This window comes from Pelodiscus sinensis, chromosome 2 (genome assembly GCF_052426305.1).
Source record: "Pelodiscus sinensis isolate ZL-2025 chromosome 2, ASM5242630v1, whole genome shotgun sequence".
Classification (NCBI taxonomy): domain Eukaryota; kingdom Metazoa; phylum Chordata; order Testudines; family Trionychidae; genus Pelodiscus; species Pelodiscus sinensis.
Window position 1 is genome coordinate 89,645,497 of NC_143053.1, and position 21,324 is coordinate 89,666,820.

At 44.8% G+C, this 21,324-nt stretch overlaps 1 protein-coding gene across 5 annotated transcripts in view; it reads left to right on the forward strand.

Moving 5' to 3' along the window:
• The window catches only part of CEP192 (centrosomal protein 192), a 164,760-nt gene that overhangs the window by 93,800 nt on the left and 49,636 nt on the right, over window positions 1-21,324 (forward strand). For all 5 annotated transcript variants that reach the window (XR_012901559.2, XM_089776315.1, XM_075921011.2 and 2 more), the window contains exons 28-33: window positions 4,671-4,789; window positions 10,550-10,726; window positions 16,823-16,913; window positions 18,090-18,266; window positions 20,109-20,369; window positions 20,620-20,741. Coding sequence is in view for 4 of the 5 variants with exons in the window: in XM_089776315.1 (XP_089632441.1) it covers window positions 4,671-4,789; window positions 10,550-10,726; window positions 16,823-16,913; window positions 18,090-18,266; window positions 20,109-20,369; window positions 20,620-20,741 (947 nt within the window). In the remaining variant the exon portion in view is untranslated. The remainder of the gene's footprint in view (window positions 1-4,670; window positions 4,790-10,549; window positions 10,727-16,822; window positions 16,914-18,089; window positions 18,267-20,108; window positions 20,370-20,619; window positions 20,742-21,324) is intronic.

The window sequence follows — 21,324 nt, forward strand, 5'->3', positions numbered from 1 at the left end:
TCAGACCAACTAAAAATTACCTCCATACCCACAACTCTGCTTTTCGATACTGATGCTTCCCTGGCACTAGCCAGCTTCTCTCCAGTAAATATCACAGCTTCTGAACCTCCTTCATCTAGAGAGGAGGAAGCAGCATCTCTCTCAAACGACATCTCACCCAGGCATTCCTCTCCTAAGACGAAGACGCTTGAGCCACAACCCAGGATACTTCAGTGGTACCCCAACCAATGGCTACTGCCTCTTAGGCCCATGCCTCCCACTAGACCCTACTGGAACCCCTGGGCATCTTTTATAACACATCAGCAGCACCGATACCATCTTGCTTATCAGGTTCACTCGAGACCCACATCAGTGATTTCACTAGACATGTCTGGGGATCAAACTACTTTCAATCACCCATTCAGTGAAGATGACTTGAAAGATTCATCTCACCCACCAACTCAGTAGTCCTCCTTCCCTCGGGACGATACCGTCATGCCACCGCCTCCTTCAGCAGGTGAAGATTCCAGGGTTTTCCAGGATGTTCTTAAAAGGGTGGCTGATATACTAGAAATTTCATTAAGGACACAGCCTGATACCCAACATAAGTTCACCAGCATCCTACATGGCACACTGATGGTTAAATTAGCGCTACCCATGTACCCTGGCCTCATGGATCCTGCCAAAACAACTGTGGCAAACACCCACCACCATATCCCAGTGGGCAAAAAGGCAATACAAAATACTATGTCTCCTCACAAGGTGTGGAATTCCTCTTCACACACTCTCCTGCCAATTCCCTCCTTGTTGATGCTGCCAACCAGAAGGCCAAACATACCTTATTAAAATCCACTCTACCTGATAAGGAGTGGAAACAACTTCACCTTTTGGGTAGAAAAACCTACTGCTCTGCCTCCCTCCAGCTACACATCTCGAAATACATGGCTGTTCTGGCAAAATATACACATCACATTTTCAAGCAGATATCCGCTTTTATTCAGTAACTTTCATAACAGAAAAGGGAGCCATTTAAAGCCAACACAAATGAAGGCTTCCTAATAGCCAGGACAGCCCTATAGGCTGCCCTTCATTCCACTGACCCTGCCGCTCATTCCCTTGCAGCTGCGGTCATGAGGAGGCGAGCATCCTGGCTCCACATACATGGCTTCCCAAAGGAAGTCCAGACAAGGGTGAAAGACCTCCCATTTGAGGGCCCAAAGTTGGTTGGAGTCTACCAACACTTTGGTGCATTCCTTGAAAGATGCAGAGATGCTCTTTTTACACTGGGCATTCAGGTTCCTCTGCCAAAACAAAAGGTTATTCACAGAGATAGACCTGCCGTCTTTACTCAACCACAGAGGCATTATGACCAGAGAAAGTGACAGTGCCAGGGCAGAAGACAGCAATCCACTGACTAGCCCACCCCATCCCAGCCCTCTAATAATAGATAAATGTTTTGAAGCTGAAGTCAGGAGTAACAATTGTACTTCTCCTCCCGTCCTTCATTGTACTCCAATATCCACACAATGTCTAGCACCGTTCTATCATCACTGGTGCCTCATAACATCTGATAGGTGGGTGTTGGATGTCCATAAAGAACGAGTACTGCCTACTGTTTCTGTCCATCCCCAAACCCCACCCATCCTATCCCTCTTCAGGGACCCATTTCAAGAGTCTATCCTATGCCAAAAAATCAACCCCATGCTCTCCATCAAAGCAGTGGAACATGTTCCCCACCAGTACCACAACAGTGGCTTCTATTCACAGTATTTCCTCACAATAAAGAAGTCAGGGGGATGAAGGCCAATCTTAGATCTCAGAAGCCACAACAAGCATGTCCTTTCCCAATGCTTCCATGTGGTTACCCTCTCCTCCATTATCCCATCCCTCAAGAAAGAGGATTGGTTGGCGACTGTCAACTTCCAGGATGCGGATTTCCATTGGCCTATCCACCCTGTGTACAGGAAATACCTCAGGTTCACCACGAGTGGACACCACTTCCAGTATGTGATACTCCCCTTCGGCCATTCCACCGCACTGAAGGTATTCTTCAAGCTTCTGGCAGTAGTCTCAGCTCATATGCGCAGGCAGGGAGTGTCCATCTTCCCTTATCTGGATGACTGCCTTATAAGGGCTGACTCCCTTCAAAAAACATGAAACTCAGTCAGTACTACGATGGAACTCTTTCAATCCTTGGGCTTCCAGATAAACCTCTCAAAATGTCAACTCCAACCAACCCAGGTGCTAGAGTTCATAGATTGCGCCACCGCCACTGCATCCCTGCTCCATCAGAGATTCCTGGCCATATGGGAGTTATCCAACTCCATTGCACAACTCCCCAACTAGCCGGCAGAGCATGTCTCCAGCTCCTAGGCCACATGACAGCAGCCACCACTGTAGTCACTCATGCCAGATTACACATGAGACTGCTACAACACTGTCTCAGCACAGTATACAGACCAAGAAAACACAGCCTCCTCAAGCTGGTCTCGGTGCTACTTGCCATCAAAAACTTGCTCCAGTGGTGGTTGAACATGCAAAACGTGTGTGCAAAACACCAGAAGGATTGGAGAAATCAGGGCCCTCATGAAAAACCCACCATTTACCGTCTTCCATAAAGACAAGGTAGTACTTGAGCCTCATGCCAAAGGTCCCCTCTGCATTCCCTTACAATGAAACTTACCTGTCTTCTTTCCTAAACCTCACAATAGTGAGGTGCAAGCAACACTCCATACCCTCGACCTCTGCAGGGCTATCATGTTCTACATAGATAGAACCAAACGTATCCACAGAACCAACAGATTATTTCATTTCAACTGCTGAACCTTCCCTGGGACTCCCTATTTCCTCTCAGATTCTCCAAATGGATAGCGGAGTGCATAAGAATGGCATATTCAGCCTTCGGCAAAGAACTGCCTGCACAACTTTGTGCACGCTCAACCAGAGCCATGGCTGCATGTTTCAACTGTATGTACCCAGGGCGTTCCCCCTGAGAGAGACCTGTAAATCAGCTACTTGGTCATCTGCCTATACTTCCGTGACCCATTACACCCTTGACACATACGTCTCCTCGGGGAACCCTGTTTGGTCACTCCATCCTCACAGCTGTCCATAAGGACACTACAGCAACTGAAGCTTCTGCTTCCAGTGGATCCACTGCTTCATAATCATAATCACCTAAGGTGGAACATCCCTAGGGACACTCCTCAAATGAGGAGAGGGTTACTCATCCTCTGCAGTAACTGAGGTTCTTTGAGATTCATTTCCTTGTGGGTGTTCTACCACCCACCCTTCCTCCCCTCGGCATCGGTGCATCATCTTACATCCTTACCGGGATGGAGAAGGAACTGAAGGGATCGTAGCCCATACTTTAGCTGCCGGGTGTATAGAGTGTGCTGTGTGTGCACGAACTACCTGTCACTAGCACTGCTATTGTAATCTTCTGGCCGGTTGCGCTGCAATGCCCAAACACCTAAGATAGAACACCCAAGATAGAACACCCATCTCGAAGAACCTCAGTTACTGCAGAGGGTAAGTCACCCCCTCTCTTCTCCATTACTCAGCAGGCCAGAGATGATGCTTGGTTCAGCAGGGATACTGCTTGAAGTCACTTAGTGTAGAATTAACAAGCAAACACTTGAAGAAAAGACTATTGTTTCATAATAGGTGGAGTTGGAGATGTGTTACTCATGTCCATTTCCCATCCCACCCTTCTTCCCCACTCTTGGAAGGAAGTGAGGCAGGAGAAGTGCGCAGCACGCCTTATACTACACCATGAAGGTGCCACTATAGGTGTCATGGAGCTGCTCCTTTACAGATACTGCAGAGCAAAAACTTCTTGCTCTGGTGCACGTGGTGAGCAGGCATACCTACTGTGTAATGGACGTGAGCAATACATCTTGAAGAACGTTAGTTAAAAACACAGAACTTTCTTTTCCTCTCACTAATAATGTTTCACGTTACTTGTGTTGAAGCAAAAACTTCTCTCTGTTTTGGCGGCTAAACAGACAGCTTTATTGATCAATATAGCAAAGTGAGCCAAATGTGGTCCCAGCAGAGCTGGGCCCAGTAAGGCTGGCTAATACAATCAATCCTAGTATCTTTATACCCTTAGCCAAACAGTCTGACGTCAGGGCATCCAATTACAGAAATCCTCAATTAAACTCGGAAAAACAAAGCCTTATCAGCAAGATGGTGGACAGTTACGAGGGAGTACATCTCCTGTCCCAACCAGCCCAATTAACACCTACCACTAGCCCATGCTGTAGGCCTCTTCTTATGGGGTGACAGAAAGTTCACTCTGGTCTACGTGCCAAAGAGAAAAGCTGAAATAGTTTCTGTTATACAAGATGGCTTCTAGCTAAATATGAAATGGTTTCTACACTTGCTATGGTCCAGTCCTATGTAGCAGGCAGAAGTCTGAATCCATAAAGTTAAAGTTTAGCTGACTAAAATATTTTCTAGGTTTTCTAGGTCTTTGTACGTCCGTAGCACAGTTGAATAACAAATTACTATTTAAGAAGTTTATATTTAGTTTGCCCAAATATTTACTTGGTGCAGGACTGTTAACCATTTTCGAGGTTTTCCATGTGTGTGTCTAGACTGCAGCCGATATATGTTCTGAAAGAGAAAACACATTATATCAGACTGGAAGGAGATTACTCCTGAAAAAACTTTTTTTATATCTTCAGATATCAGGTCAAGACAACTGCATTTCTGTTGAACCTGAGGATCTCTTCCTTAAGCCTGGAGAAGAACGAGAAGTGGCAGTCCTGTTTTCTCCAAAGGATTTAAAAATAAGTAGTGAAAGGTAGGGTATAATCTTCCTGATGTTTAGTTTTTAAAACAGAAGATCTCCGTATGGGGGTTGTGAACAGGTGCTAGTCCTGCATAATTTCTGTATAATGCAGACCATTTTTTACCAGAATGGTTAGTCTCCTAAGTATCTTGTATTTATTGCAATATTTTGTCTTATTTAGATTTTTTGGGGGGGGGTCAGGGATTGATGCTAAGCATCTTAAGGACACATCTTAACTCACCATGCTGGAGGTCACTCTTCTGGTGTTCGATTTAGCAGGCCTAATTAAGATCCCTAAATTAAATGCTCGGGCCAGTGCCTGTACTCCTTCTCCCAGTCATGAGGAGTAAGGGAAGCCAACACGAGCATTTGCTTCCATCAGCCTTCCTCTGTGAAGACAGTGCCAAACTTGGGTTAAGGTAAGCAGACTCCAGCTACAAATTTTAAGTAGCTGCAGTTACATATCTTAACCTAATCTTCCAAGTCTAGTGTAGACCTGGCCTAAATGTGTCCAGCAGACCGGGAAAAGAGAGTGGAGTAGAAATAGTGATTTTCTCTTTTCTCGTTTTTATTTTCTGAAGGCAGAGATTTTGCTCTCAAGTTAGTTTTCCAATTCCTTTGGAAAGTCTGATTCCTGGTAGTTTTTCTGCATATTCCTACTGATGGATGTTTCAATTGGTGCAATGTGCAAGTTGGAACCTTCTGTTGGAAGTGCTTGTTAGAGTTCATGCACCCCTTCTACTCTTAGTGGTGGAGTATGTACTGAGGCCATGACCAAAGAAGGGGGCATGGCACCAGCTACCTTCTCTCGTTTCTAGATTGTGCAGCGCAAAAAAAAAAAAAAAAAATCCAGACTGCAAGGATGGGTTGCCATGAAGTGCCTTCTATGTTGCAGATTAGTTTTAGGATGTTAATTTAATTAAGATGGTTATTTATCTAGTACAACACTGTGTCAAATCTGAATTTGAAAACATCTGCATATAAAATCCATACATCCTGCTGAGCGGTCTTCTGAGCTCGTGTCTAATAACTGAAATATTAAGAGAGAACCGTTCTTTTGCATTAGTGTTTTCAGAATATTTTAATTCTTGGGCCCATAGAGAGAGACCAAAAAGACTTGGCATGCTTTTGTTATGCTTTATCCAAACTTCTGGGACTGTATGCACCTAGAGTATCTGAGGGGAAGGATAGGACATTTGAAGCAGTTCAGAGTGTTTCCCATTCCAATAAGGCTTAGTGAAGGTTAACAAAAAAACTCCAGTTATAAGTTAATTGATCTTGAAGGAGCCACGTATATATTAGGGATGTAAATGTGTAACCAGTGAACAGACACCTCACCAGAGCAGTTCCCCACCCGCTGTGTGGTGCATTGGGCCTGGCCCTGTCAGTGTAGCTGTGGGCAGGGACCTGCTCCAGCCCAGCCAGGTGCACAGGAGAAGAGCTGCTCTAGTGATTGCCCCACCCATGATGTGACGGGGAAAAGTTAACCAGTTGAACATGTAGTTTAATTGGGTAACATTTTAAATGGGGTTTTACATTAAAATATTCAGACAGGCAGATTTTGACACTCAGAAATAGCAGGCATGAAATTTCTGCGGAAAGACCAGTTAGGACAGTGATGCCTAACATTTTCCTATTACTCCTCGCCCCCAACTGTGCCTTACCAGTAATGGAATTTGTCCACGTTCCAGTTGGCTCAGCAGAGAAGCTTGGACTGAAGATGGAGCTGGAGGCAGAACTGGTGATTGTGGTGCAGCAACTGCTGGAGCTGAGCTGGATGGCACTCCCTTTCCACCCCCTTTCCTCTATGTCCCATAGTTTGAGGACCTCTAAATAGGGAAGAAAAGGACTAGAAGGGTGCTTATACTCCTTAAGTACAGGCAGTCCCCGACTTACGTGGATCCGACTTACGTCGGAGCCCTAGATACGAACGGGGTGAGGCAACTCCCGCACATGCGCAGCAGCATTCCCGGGGCTCGCTCACCTGGGTCCTAGGATCCTCCTCCTCCTCGGGCCGGCTCCGACTGGGGTCCCGTAGAGCTGCCGAGCAGAGGAAAAGTGCCTCCCCACGCCTGCTGCCCCCCCCCACCTCCCTGCCAGCAACAGGCTGCCCCCTCCCCTGAGCAACAGGCTGCCGAACAGACAAAAGCAGCCTCTCTGCCCCTCCTCCCCTCTATACATGCCGGGCTCGGAGCGCAGCAGTGTCCCCGGGGCTCGCTCACCTGGGTCCTAGAATCCACCTCCTCCTCCTCTTCGGCCGGCTCCAACTGGCCTCTGCCTGCAGCAGCTGGCCACAGGGACAGGGATCCCGCAGAGCTGCCGGGCAGAGGAAAAGTGCCTCCCCACACCCGCTGCCCCCCCCCCCCGCCCCGCGGCCTCGCATCCTGCACGCCTCCCCCCTCCCCCCCTGCCAGCAACAGGCTGCCCCCTCCCCTGAGCAACAGGCTGCCGAACAGCAGACAAAAGCAGCCTCTCCGCCCCTCCTCCCCCTATACATGCTGGGCTCCCTGGGCAAACAAAGACTCCACCAAAACAAACAAAGTGCTGGCCTCATTGTGTTAGCAAAAAAAGGACCCTCCTCCTAGAACCCTGGGTGGTGTGTGGAAATAAAGCTATTAGCTCAAAGCATGGTGCAGAGCTGTTTGGTATTTGATGAGTTACTCCTTTAGTCCTGAGTTTGTCACAGGGACAGAAATAGATGTGAAATCTTCTGAACAGGGGAACAGACAGCAAAACAAACATTAGAGGGGAGTTAACCTTTCCCTATGCTATCCAAAACTAAAAAAGAATGTTTGGCTAGAGTTTACCCTACAATATGTACCAGTTCCGACTTACATACAAATTCAACTTAAGAACAAACCTACAGTCCCTATCTTGTACGTAACCTGGGGACTGCCTGTAATACTAGAAGTGCAACATCAAGCTGTTTCAACATGGGCCAACAATAAGAAGATCTGTGGGAGACTGATGTGGCTGCACAAGATGCTTTTTAGCTGTCTAAACAAAAGGGATACATATAGGAAATGGAAGGAGGGGCATATCAACAAGGAAGTATACATGGGTATAGCTGAGCATAGAGGGACAAAATCAGGAAAGCCAAGGCAGAGAATGAGATACAGCTGGCCAGAAATGTTAGAGACAACAGGTAGGGTTCTTCAAATATGTCAGAGGAAAAAAGAACAATCAAGGATAGTGTGGGTCTGCTTTTCAGTGGAGAAGGTGAGCTCGTAACAGAATAGGCAGTCAGAGCTGCTTCGTGCCTACTTTGCTTTAAGAAAAATGTGACTGGATGACTAGTGAACTTTCCATAGATGATAACTTTAAAGTCACTGATTCAAACCATGGGATATTAGTCTGTCAAAGAATAGGTTGCCAAAAATCTTACATAGACAAAACTGGATTTTCACCAACATTGTTCTTGGAAATGGCATGACTGTCTGAAATTTTTCCATGAGTGTCTGCCTCCAACAGTTTTAAGTTTGGCAATTGAAAATAGGGTCTTACATTGGTACTTCTGAGGGAATTCTATGCCAAAAAAGTTGTGCACCTTATTTTAAAATTCTGTGCATGTTGTTTGTCAATAAATATATGTGGCTCTAGCATGGCAGAGGGAAACAGTGTGAGAGAACCAGATCAGTGGTCTGCCACTCACTGGTGGAGGGAATACTTGCTGGATCTTGGAGGAACAGCTTTCTCTTTCCTGAGTAAAAGGCTAAGCCTAAGTCTAGCATAATCAGGCAGGCACCTGGGGTCATTTAGAACTTAGTAGAAGCTACAGGTTGATTAGTCACATGCAGCCAGTTAAAGCCTGTGGTGCTGCTTTAAAAGGGTGCCCCCAGGCAAGGAAGGGGGAAGGAATAGTACCAAAGGAAAGGTACTAAGAGGGTTTGTTTGGGGGAAGTGGACTGGGAAAAAGCTGCCCCATTGAGAGTGGCAGTAACCTGGCTTGTTGCCACTGCATTTAAGGTCTCTAGGCTGGAACCTGGAGTAGTGGGTGGGCCCGGGTTCCCACCAACCTACCTGCAACATCTCAACCTCTGCCTCAAAGGGAGATCAGGACTCCAGAGGGGGATTTTACCCCAAACTTATGAACTAGCCTGTACTGAGTGTGGCTCAGTAGGCTGTGGCTTCTGCCTCTAGTAAAGAGAGGCTGTGTGGAGGACTACAGCGAGCATCTGAAGCTAACCCTATCCTCCAGTAGCACGAGACCCATGGGGAATAGCTAGAGCCAGACTGCTGAACTTTGGAAGTCCCTGAGGTCTCAACTTAAGTGTGGTTGCATATAAATGCAAATGGCTTCTTTCCCACTGACTGGCATGTATACAAAGATTAAGGGATGACTACACAACACACAGGCCCTGTTTAAGTGAGCTCTGCTGATGTTAATAAAATGCAATATTTACATGATTTCCACCTTTTAATGAGCAATGATAGTCCAGGAATTTATCTACTAAAACACATATCAATAGAAGACCATTATATCAACTACTTTTTTGTTTCCACCTGCAGGCCACGTGTTGAGCCCCACATAAACCCAAACCACACCACGGGCCCTGAGCTAGAGCTTTGCCACAACAGGCAACTAGATGGGAGATGCATGGAGATGGGAGAACACTCTAAAGCCCCATCTCCTCTGTACTTGGCAGTGAGGCTGATCCTGTCACAATGCAAGGGCCAGACCTGCCAGAGAATACCCCCAGGGCTGTGCCCTCTGTGGCAGGTACACCAGATGTGGGTGGGCAGGCCCACACCAGTAGAATCTAAGTGTGGAGAGACTTAATGTGGGAGGAGCCTAGAGTGACATGAGAGGTTTCACTGTAAGGCTATCTGCGTGCAGGCTACTCAGTGGAAGATCTGGAGGTATAGGGGGCTCATTGTGGGGGTTCAGGTGCAGAGGCAATGGCATAACCATGGGTGCAGTTGGGGGGGATTGATCCCTCAAACAGAGGTGTGGTATCAAGGAGCATATGGGCTTATGTGCCACTGCCCTCCATTACTGTAGTTAATCCAGATGAAGGCGATTGGGGCTCAGCAGGGCAGGGGTCTGGGAATGAGGGGATTCTGATGCTGGGGGGAATGGGGCTTGATGGAGTGTGGATCCAGGTGCAACTAGTTGGGGCTCAGTGTGTTGTGGGTGCTCATTGGGTGTTCCAGGTGCCCTATTCCACCCTATTCCTTCCTGTTGCCTCTTCCACCCCCACAACCTCCCTTCTGTCATTTCCACCACCCCCTTACGTAGCCCTGCTGCAGGCGTTCACTGTTGCGCATAAAACAGGAATGCTCTCAGCATGCAGAAAGGGAGCACAGGTGGCATTTGGACTCAGGGAACAGTGTTGAGTTGCAGAGTCAGTGGATCCAGGTACTGTCTCCTTCAACTGGGCAAGTCTGTGCTTGCAGAAATGGGGGGAGAGGGCATTGGCACACAATCCCATATGCCCCCTCATGCTGCACCTCTGTCTGGGGGGGGCAATCTCCCCCTCAAGTGCATCCATCCCCCCCAGCTCCCTCCTCTGCGGCTTTCTTTTGCTTTCTTTTCTGTTTTCTGCCGAGAAGTGTGGGAACTCTGTGGGGGCATTTTCTACTTGCACACAGTCCTACAGTTATCCCAGGAATAATTACGAATGGTTACTCAATGCTTTTTTGATGGAGCTACTTACACCGGCAGTAATAAATGTAGGGGAGGTAATGTTATGTAACATTAATTTGTGACCATTTTGCATGATGAAATCCCATGCCTATCAGCTGACTCATTCAGGATTTTCTACTTTGTAGTATTTTGAAAATCCTTGTGCTGCCATCTGGACCTCAATATGAAGTGGTTGTAAAAGGTGAGGTGAAAATTTTGGGAAACAGGTCTCTGGCAACGATTTCCTGCTACCCGGACATTCCACCCATTCTTTCCAATAAGCAATTCATGTCATGGGGAGGTGTTACACTTGGACAAACTGTGTAAGTACCATCAGTACAATTCTTCATAGTAATATCCTATTTATACTGTAATGTACTTGTGTGCACTGTAAATGTTTTACTGTGCTTGTGTTTAGAGACTGAAAATGCAACGTTGATAGACTAGTTTTATTATCTTCCTAAGCTCACGTCCTCCTGTTGAGTTTGTTACACACACTTTTTATCTTTTGTGCAGAAAATTTGTGGAGACTCTAACTGTAGTCTTGCTTTAGCTCTTGGCTTTGCTTAACTTTCTGATGGCAGCAGTTGGACAAATATATTCTGTTGTTTAAAATTAGTTCACTGAACTATTTCAAACAATTCTATAATATTAGGATCACTTCCAAAGAATCTTACTGAACATTTTAAAATGTATTAATTAATAGAAAAATGTTATAGAAACTGGTATGTTAATTATTACTTTATAAATTGATTCTTCCCTAAATCTTGAAATGCTGTAACTTTCAGGATCCAAAACTCTTCAGTTTCATAGCTGGTATACGTAAAACTGGAAACTACTACTAAAATCTACAGTTCAGCTTTCAGTTGTAGCTGTCTATTGCCAGCTTCATAATTCGGTTTTTATATGGCTTACTCAGAACTGAGTTTACACAGTATTTTTCAATATCCTATTGCTTTCCACCTGAACTGTCAAACTTATTTTACTTTGATATACAATATCATTGTATATCAAAGTGAGAACAGGTAGCCAGCAGAGTGTCTGAGAATCTAAACTACAGAAAGCAGTGGTAAATTTCTATGGAAATTGCTCAAAATAAGTGTGGTGAAAGGATATAATTTACTTTGTTAGATTTTTGTCCCTCTTTTTTCTCTGGTTTGCACAGAAGATGAATTAAACACTCATTGTACATGTGTGGCCAAGTAACTTCTTACTTACAAAGTTCAACTTCTATTGCAGAGATCTAGAAGCATTCGTTTTGAAAAATCTGTGACAAAACATTCAGGGTTGTGTATATAAGGATTTAGACCAGAGTTAGTCTATGGTTAAAATGCTTGTATAAACACAGCTCAGTTCATTAGAGCTCACGGATTCCACCTTTACAGTGAGCTCAGGACTCTTCTTCCAAAGTGCTGACTCTCTGGACATGGGGAAGGCCTTGGTGGATGTGATATACCTTGACTTTAACAAAGCTTTTGATACTGGCGCTCTCAGTATTCTTGACACAAGTTAAAGAAGTATGGATCGGATAAATGGATTGTAAGGTGGATAAAAAGCTGGCTAGATTGTCAGGCTCAGTGGATATTGAGCCATGGCTCAATGTCTGGATGGCGGTTGATATCTAGCAGCGTTCCCCAAGGATCTGTTCTGGGGCCATTTTTATTCAACTTCTTTATTAATGACCTGCATGAGGGAATGAATTGCACCCTAAGCAAGTTTGTGGATGAGTGACCTGGACAAATTGGAGGATTGGGCCAAAAGAAATCTGATGAGGTTCAACAAGGACAAGTGCCCAGTCCTGCACTTGGGACGGAAGAATCCCAATCACTGCTATGGGCTGGGGACCAACTGTCTAAGTAGCAGTTCAGCAGCAAAGGACCTGGGGATTACAGTGGATGAGAAGCTGGATATGAGTCAACAGCATGCCCTTGCAGCCAAGAAGGCTAACAGCATATTGCGGTGCATTAGTCGGAGCATTGCCAGCATATCTAAGGAAGTAGTTATTCCTCTTCATTCGGCCCTAGTGTGGTCACATCTGGAGTATTGTACCTAATTCTGGACACAGCCCCCCCCCATTTTAGAGGAGATGTGGATGCATTAGAGTTCAGTATATGGCAACAAATATGATAAAGGGACTGGAGTATCTGACTTACAAGGAAAGTCTGAGGGATTTGGGCTTATTTAATCTGCAGAATAAAAGAGTTAGGGGGGATTTGATAGCAGCCTTCAACAACTGGAAGGGGATTCCAAAGAGCATGGGAGAGGCTGGTCTCAGTGATGACAGAACAAAGAGCAATGGTCTCAAGTTTCAGTGGGGGAGATCTAGGTTGGATATTAGGAAAACTATTTCACTAGGAGGGTGGTGAAGTACAGGAAAGGGTTACTGAGTGAGGTGGAGTCTCTATCCCTATTGGCTTTAAAGTCCAGTCTTGACAAAGGCCTGGCTGGGATGACTTAGTTGGAATCAGTCCTGCTTTGGGCAGGGGGTTGGACTCAATAACCTTGTGAGGTCTCTTTCAACCCACTATGATTCTGTGAATTAATGCAGTTTATTGTGTGAATGGGTGCCGTGTGCAGTGCTTTGGCAACCTTACAGGTGCTATCCCATACAGCTTAGTAGGCATCTAATGCTTTGACTTACCTGTGTGCTCTTCACTCCTCTGATTTCCGTTTGACTGGGTGTCCTCTCTGCTCTGGCACAGGGCCAGACTTTGCTCCAGATTTCAAAGTTGCTACAATATTTTTCCATCATCTTTTCTTCAGTGTTCTGCTTGGAGCTGTGCAGAAATGGTACCCCTTCTCAGCATCTAGGGAGAAGCATCTGTGTGGAAAACTTGTGGGTCCAGCCATTGCAATAAAGGTGCTTTTTATGGAAATTGCTAAGATGTGCATGAGCAGTCACAAATGTGATGCTGACCAAATGCCCGACCAATGCCCAATTTAAAAAACAAAACCCAACAGTAACAATAAACAGCTCAGCAGGACTTCTAACCATTGATGCCAGAAAACAGTCCGGCCATAGAAATGTAATCTGTCAATTTTTTTAAAATCTTGGATGTGATTTCAAGGATTTTACACTACTCCTGAACTCTGGCAGTCTGTGGATCTTGTGACTATCTGCCTCCCCACCCCCGAAAAAGGACTAGCAATAGTCATTAAAGGAAGAACCCAAGGGACATGAAGAATTCTCCCCAGAAAACCGGGATCATTTCAGGTTTCTAGGTTCACCTATATAGGAAGCAAGCCTGATTCCCAGCCAGAAACCCAGGCTGGACCTGAAAATCCAGATCCCATAAAGGGAATGTCTGCATGTAAATACCTATTTTTCACAACTTAATATACAACATTGTTGTGCTAACTGCTGTTCTGGGTGTCCTAAAGCCATAGGCTTTTTTTAACTGGTGTGAGTTGGAAGCCTTTCAGGGTCTCTTGCCCCACTTCCGTCCCTCATTCATAATATTTTCAATATGGAATCTGCTATACCTGGAGAAATTGGGCACTCGTTCACTGTTTCTGAGACCATGGTACAGAGGCAGATATGGATATGTCCCCTATTTTCCTTTCCCCATACTGCATCTCTCTGGCCAGCAAACATACCTCCCATTCTAAACCATTTGCTGGCTCAAAATGATAGCCAGAAGCATGGTGCAGCCACAATCTCTATTCTACTTCTCAATCTATCCTCCTCTGTAGCATATACAAGTTTGAAAAATCTGTCGTGTGAAATTCAACAGCTGATTGAAATAGTGGTTACATACGAAATTTGCTACCCTGAAAGTAAAGCCATACATCTCTTAATGGCTTTCACAGGCTCACAGAAAGAGACTGGCATCAGTTAAGGCTTCAGACAATTTATGAAGAACTTTGTTTTTCCTCTGTATGCTCATCATACAGAAATTAAGCAGAATCTAACACTAAGAAATTGCTCGATTTTGTGTGTGTGTGTGTGTGTGTGTGTGTGTGTGTGTGTGTGTGTGTTGATATATAGGATAGATGCACAATCATTCTCCGGTAGAGCTCAGTCTCCTTCTGTTTCTACAGCACTTGAGTGTCTCTCACTGGTCTGTCATTTGACTTTTTTGAATAAGGCCATTCTGTGCCTCTTAGTCACTCACATCAACGTAATAGTATCAAGCAACAAGGTGGCCTGGAGGGAATTACTATCCATCTTCTCCCCCACATGCCTCTTGTCAATCCTTTTTGATATCATACAAGTAAATTGCAAACTGAAATTAGGAATATAATTCCCAGTGCCCTACAGCTTCCAAGGCACAAAAGCAAGCCCAAACTGCATATACTGCCCATCCAAAAATCCCAGCCTAGCTCCCATGCATTTATCATTTATCATCTTTCAGTTCCCCCCACCCAGAACTGGGAAGAATCTCAGGAAGGGAAGGACAGAAATAAATATTTTAAAAGAGCTGTCGCAGATTATCTGAAATAAGAACAATATGGTCTCTTCTTTTCCCACTTCCTTGGCCTCTACATCTGCACAACCCAGACCCTCAAGAACAGGACTTTTACCAAATGCTTAGTGACTGGCTGAAGTGGGGGAGCATGGAAAATTCAGGATGAAGTGTTTGGAAACCTCATTTCAGATTACATACCAACAGAGATTGAGGTCGTATTTTTATTTATTTTCCAGTCTATTTCATATATAGCACCACCTTCCTTTCAGATGCCCCAAATGCACACTCAACTGCTATTCTGTAACAAAGGCAATAGGTAAAAGTTACTTCCATCTGTGCATCTACCCACCATTCAGGTGGCCTGTGAAAAGCTTCATTAATCAGAGAAGCAGGGGATAAGTGAGGCCATTCAGGATAATGGAAGACATCTCCCTTTCCTTAGAATCCATAGTGATCCTGTCCTTTATCCTTCAAATAAAATGGACTTCCCAAACATCTACTTTCCATTTCTTTGGACAAGCAGCCCTTGGAGCACTATGGAAAATACCCCTTTCTCTTTATAAATTCTGAGGCCTGTTGGGCAAAGGAAATGAGTTGTATGGGTCCCATCAGTTGCTCCAATACAGTTTGGGAGCCCCATGTATCAAAACAATCAGTAATCATCACTAAGCTTTATTATAATCTTGTGTATTAATACCTTGTGCTTGGCATCATACACCTTTATGCCAATGGATTCAGTTCCACCAATTCTGGGATCAGTGGGACAGCCAACACCAGAGCAGCAGAGTCAAGACTGGCCCGTTCCTGCTCCAAACCCTCACAGCTGATCCCCCATGCCAATTTGATTATGGACTGGTAACATTAATGAGTGTCCAGTTTCTACATAGCAGTGGTAACTTGCTTCTCCATGGGCATGGGACAACACATTTTTGTTGGCTCCAGCTCCAGGGCTAGTTTAGTACATACTGAAATATTTTGACACCATTGACCACCAAAATCTACAAAGGATCCTTTTCAACTTGTCAGTACTGTTTTTGTAACCCAGACATGGAACAGCTCCAGTAGCAGCAATTGCTCTATCTTTGTTCATTATCATACTTGCGCTCGTTCTTCAGTTACTGCTAAAGCTGCCTCCTGGAAAAAAAGTCAGTGGTGTAACAGGCAATATCTAGTTAAGAAGCCACCCAGCTTTGAGGGTTGAAATATGGCAGAATAATCTCAGTGTATTTGCAATTGCTAGCATAGTATCTCAGAACATTTGAATCCATGCTGGCCATCAGCATCTGAAAATGGTGTTGTCCTGCCCAAAAGGAGGAAGTATGGAATGGAGAGAGTAGAATCATGGGATTTTTAAAAATGCGACTTCAAGTCCCAGAATTCCATTACCTTCCACTGTACATCCCATGATACATGGTGAGAAAAATCTCACAACACACATGGCACAGAGAATGCCACATAGTTAAAGTTATCTTGCAACACTTTAAAAAGGTAATCCGTACATTTATTATACTGGACTCAAGTAAAATTTTGCCAGATATCACACTTCAGGTGGTTGAAGGGACTTGGTCATCAATCTTGTTCAGTTGAATATAACCGTATCTTAAAATGCTTATATAATTCTTCTAAGAAGTAATCTTTGTTCTACTGAAACAGTCTGAAAATTGCTCTGGCATCACCTCTAACTTGCAGTAATTTAAGACAGTGCACTAAAATTAGTTTCATGTGCTGTATCTGCTGCTATCTAATCTTAATCATTTTTCATATTGAGGTTTTTTTACCTTACAGTTGAATGAAATTCCTACATTAATAGGAATTAGTACATCAAATCAATAAGATGAACACTGGAGAAAATAGAAATAATTTTTGTAATTAGTGTCTTAAAACTGTTACAACTATATGCATGTTTTCAGGGAAAGTGGCATTTCTTAAAAGTTAATTATACTTTTATCATTAATAAACACATGCTTCAATAAATCCCATGTAACTGAAACAATTCTAAATATTTTTCAGTCAACAGAAACTAACTCTAAGAAATAACTCTCCATCTGCAACGCAGCATTTACGACTCTTGATAAGAGGTCAAGATCAGAATTGCTTTCAGGTTAGCATAATGCAAACTTGTGTTCACACCTAATCAATATTATCATACAACTCTATTTTAGTAAAATTCCAAAAACTCTGCTCGTCTGATATTTCAGCTTGATATATTTTATCTAAAAAGGTTGGCTCACAGGGGTAGTCTTATTAAAGAATTGAAGGAATCAGATTCCAGCGGTGAATCAGTTTCAGTACAAAACAGTAAAATTCTTGAGTTCATTCTAAAACAGCAGGTCAGTGATCAGTCCCCATTTCAGAGGATGGATTAAATCTTTTTTGAATCCGTCGATTTGATGACTATCTAATTGAAATAGCCAATTCAAAATAATATATACAGTAAAACTCCGATGGTCTGGCATCTGATGGTCCGGCGCTCCTGATGGTCTGGCACCATCAGGAACTCGGAAGTGCTCCGGGCAGCCGGACCATTGGAGCTGCTCTGCCCCCAGGTTCCCCGATTCAGCCGCTGCTAAAACTGACCAGTGACTGAATCGGGGAAGCCGGGGACAGAGCAGCTGGAGTGCCGCCAGGTAGGTCCCGTAGCGCTGCCCCTCGGGGCTGCGGGACTAACCCAGCAGCATCCCAGCTGTCCCCAAGTCAGCCACTGCTGAAACTGATCAGCAGCTGACTCCAGGAAACCCGAGGCAGAGCAGCTCTGCCTCGGGCTTCCTGGAGTCAGCTGCTGATCAGTTTCAGCAGCGGCTGACTTGGGGATACCTGGGGCAGAGAAGCTGGGGGGTTGCCGGGTTGGTCTCGCCGCACCAAGGTCGGCGCTACCGAACCAACCAGGCAGCACTCCAGCTGCTCTGCTGCAGGCATCCCCTATTCAGACGCTGCTGAAACTGACCAGCAGCAGCTGAATCAGGGACGCCTGGGGCAGAGCCGGACTATCGGAAGGGGGGTCTATGAGGGGTCTGGGTGGCATCCCCCCCACCCCACACCCCTCATAACCGCCCCTTCCGATAGTCCGGCTTATCTGATAACCGGCACCCCCTGGGTCCTAAAGGCGCTGGATTATCTGAAGTTGACTGTAACAGGTTTTAGAGGCTGCCTTCTGCCAATTTCAGATTCAGTTAGGTTGAAACATCATTTATTACATTAAACTCTTTTGAATTAATAGTGAAATGTTACTAGGTTTCATTGCACTCAATTGACTTTATTATTTTTCTTTTTTTTATAGTTGAAAAGTACATTTGGCACAGAAGAGCGGTTGACTAGTAATCAGGAGCTCAAAATCCGTCCAAGAGAAGATACTAATATTTTCTTGATGTTTACACCCACTCATGTAGCTTGCATGTTAGCAAAGCTTGAAATCAAACAGTTGGGGATTCAGTGTCAGCCAGGAGTTAAGTTTACTGTAAGCTTCCTGACTTAATTTATTATATTTTTAGTGAGTGAGCTACTGGGCTTCTCCCGTTCCTGAAGGGGAATGGTGGGAAAGCAGTAGTGATTTGTGTGTAGAAGTGCTGCAGGGAGGCTTGGAGATGGGCTCTTTTCATTACTTTCTTACCTCTCAGGGAGTGTAGTGGTCATACCCACCCTTGTGTGTGATCCCTTGAGGGATTGGGGTGTGGGCAAGCTCTCCTCCCAGCTGGTGTGTGTGGAGACCATGTGGAGCTAGCAGGAGTTGCTGTGGGGAATGGTGACAGGGGCGGGTGCAGGGTCTGAAAGTTGAAAGGATCTATGGCCAAAAGGAATAGGGGGAAGTTGGGCTGACCTGCTTCTTGCCCCACTCAAGCCATGGACTTGGTCGAAGTGAGGCAGGGTTTTTTTTATGATTTTACCAGTTGGAGCCTGGTCTCTAGGACACGGCTGGCTCTAGCATCCTCCTACCCTGCAGGGTCCTGGAGACCAAGTTCTAGTCTATCCCAAATCTAGAGGTCTATATGGCAGTGAAATGTCCCCACAAGCCCAAGTCATCTGGCCAGCTACAGGTTTTTCTTTGATGGGTAGAAATATCTTTAAGGCAAGGGCAGGTAAAATCCAACCTGGTAAAGCTTCAGATCTGGCCCGCCACGATCCTCTGGGCTGCCAATGTCCCGTGATTGCCAATGACCCCACACTCCCTCCCACAGACAGAACGTCTCTGCGCAGATCCTCCCATGGGTTTCCGACCAATGGGAGCTGTCTGGACCATGTTTGTGGGCACAAGCAGCTGGTGGAACTCCCCCCCCCTCTATGGCGCACTGCACGTAGATGCACATGGCCCAGCAGCCAGGGGCTTTGAGCGCTGTGCAGAATGTGGCAGGCAAGGAGCCTGCCTGAGGGTCCTGCTGACTGCAGACTACCTAGGGGAAAGCGCTTACAACTGGTGCCCCACCCTCTCCCACACTCCAACTCTGCAGCAGGTCACAACCCATATTCTCTGCATCCCTGCCCCTGTTCACAACTCCTTCCCAGACTCTGCATCCCCTCATATACTCCTTCCCCAGGTCAGAATTCATTCCTGTATCCCAACGCCCTCCCAGACCTTGCACTCCAACCTCTTGCCCCAGGGCACACCTTCCTCCTTCACCCAACCTCTATCCCAGACCCCACACTCCCTCCACAGACACAAGTGTGGCCCTTGTCCATTTACCAAAACTTTGAAATGGCCCCTCCATCAATAACTGCCTACTTCAACTTTAAAGCCTGAGCGCTTACAGTATATAATTGAAAGGGTGATGCATGTTTACCCCTGCTTATCTACATAGTGGGGTGGGTAGCATGCACTATGGGGGTGTACTTTCTAAACTACACTAATGTGTTGTATATTAATTAGTTTGCACAGTCCCTATCTGTGCTCATTGAAAGTTCCCAAATAGGTTTTACAATATTAAAATATGCTAGGAAACTTTCCATTTCAACAGGCTTGTACAGACCAACCAGTGTGCTTTATGCAAGTTTTATATGTACCACTATTTTAGTACACTTCAGAAATCACATGCCCAATACTTCTATGGAGGTAAGCCCTTGGATATTCTTGTAACTTGTTAGATGGGTGTGATCAGAATTTTAAACAATGCATGGGGAAAATACAATAAAACATTTATTCTTAATATCAATTTGAAAAGGTTTGTTTCCAGTGTATCAAGTTAAAGCTTTTTCCTGAATCCCTCCTTTATCCTTAATGGACCCTTTGTACACCTTAGCAGCTTTCATAAAACTATTTAATGAAACATTCTTGACATGTTAGATGAATTACTGTTTTTATTTTCAGATACCTTTGTCTGGATATGGTGGAACGAGCAATATAATTTTAGAAAATGTTAAAAAACTGTCTGACAGTTACATGGTCACACTAAATGGATTATTGCCTGATAAACTAAAAGAAGTTTCTTTCCGTATAAGAAATATGGGCTCTCGAGCTGCCTATGTTAAAGCACTATGCTTTAGAGACCTTCAATCAAAAGTTGTCATGCATTCTAAAGTGGTGATTGTTTTTCCAGAGAAGTTTGTGCTTAAGGAAGGCACACACCAGGTAAGTGTAAAAGCCCAATTCAACACAAGTTGTATTTGTTTAAATGAAGTTGACACCAGCTAATATATACCTGCAAAATGTGTGTAAGTTCTCCAGTTGAAATGGATTCAAGTTTATGCAATCTAGAAGACTAAACTAACTTGACGAAACAGTAAGTTTCAGTGACACTGACTTTACCAAACTTAATAGTAATATGTAGGAAAAAGTAACTTTGCAAATTAAAATATTTTAAATACTTTCTTTCAATCAGGTGATTACGGTAACATGTAATCCGCTGGGAAGGGAAGAAATGTTACATAAAACAAGCACGTCGTTCTTATCTACAGTATGCTTCTTTTGTGGAGATGAAGTTTCCAGGCAACAGTATCGCAGGTAGGGTTGAATTTACAACTCTGGAATAGGCACTTATTTTATTACAAGTTGTCATGGAAGCCAAACAGGACTCGGGGAAAGTCTGACTCCCTCAGAGCACGCTGTTGAAGACAAGAAACCTTTTTGGTTATGGCCTTTCTGGGTCTGGCTTCAGAGAACTTGGCATTCCTGTTCTCACTATGGACTTTCTGCAGTGGATTCACCTGGATGGGATCCTTTGGAAAGCCAGAGAGGCCCTGCATCCAACTTTGCAGTTAGCAGTGACTCTCAATGTGCATGTAAACAGGGGCATTTATTAATTGACAAACACAGCACAGAACAGATCTTGTTAGCACAGAAGTTAGGAACTTTCAGCAAAGCTCATCCTGAGGGGAGGCAGGGACCCTGGATTCCCCACCCCTGAGTCTCAAACAGGAGACTGACCTACTTCCAGCAGCCCAACCTCTGAAACACCCACTTTGTGTTGTTTTCCAGGTAAAGTATCACCTGGTTGCGCATCTCTCCTGGTTCTCAGGTTAGGAAGAACATTGACTATAATTTTTTTGCTGGCAGCTAGAGCAGCCTCACCACCTCGCTACTGTCT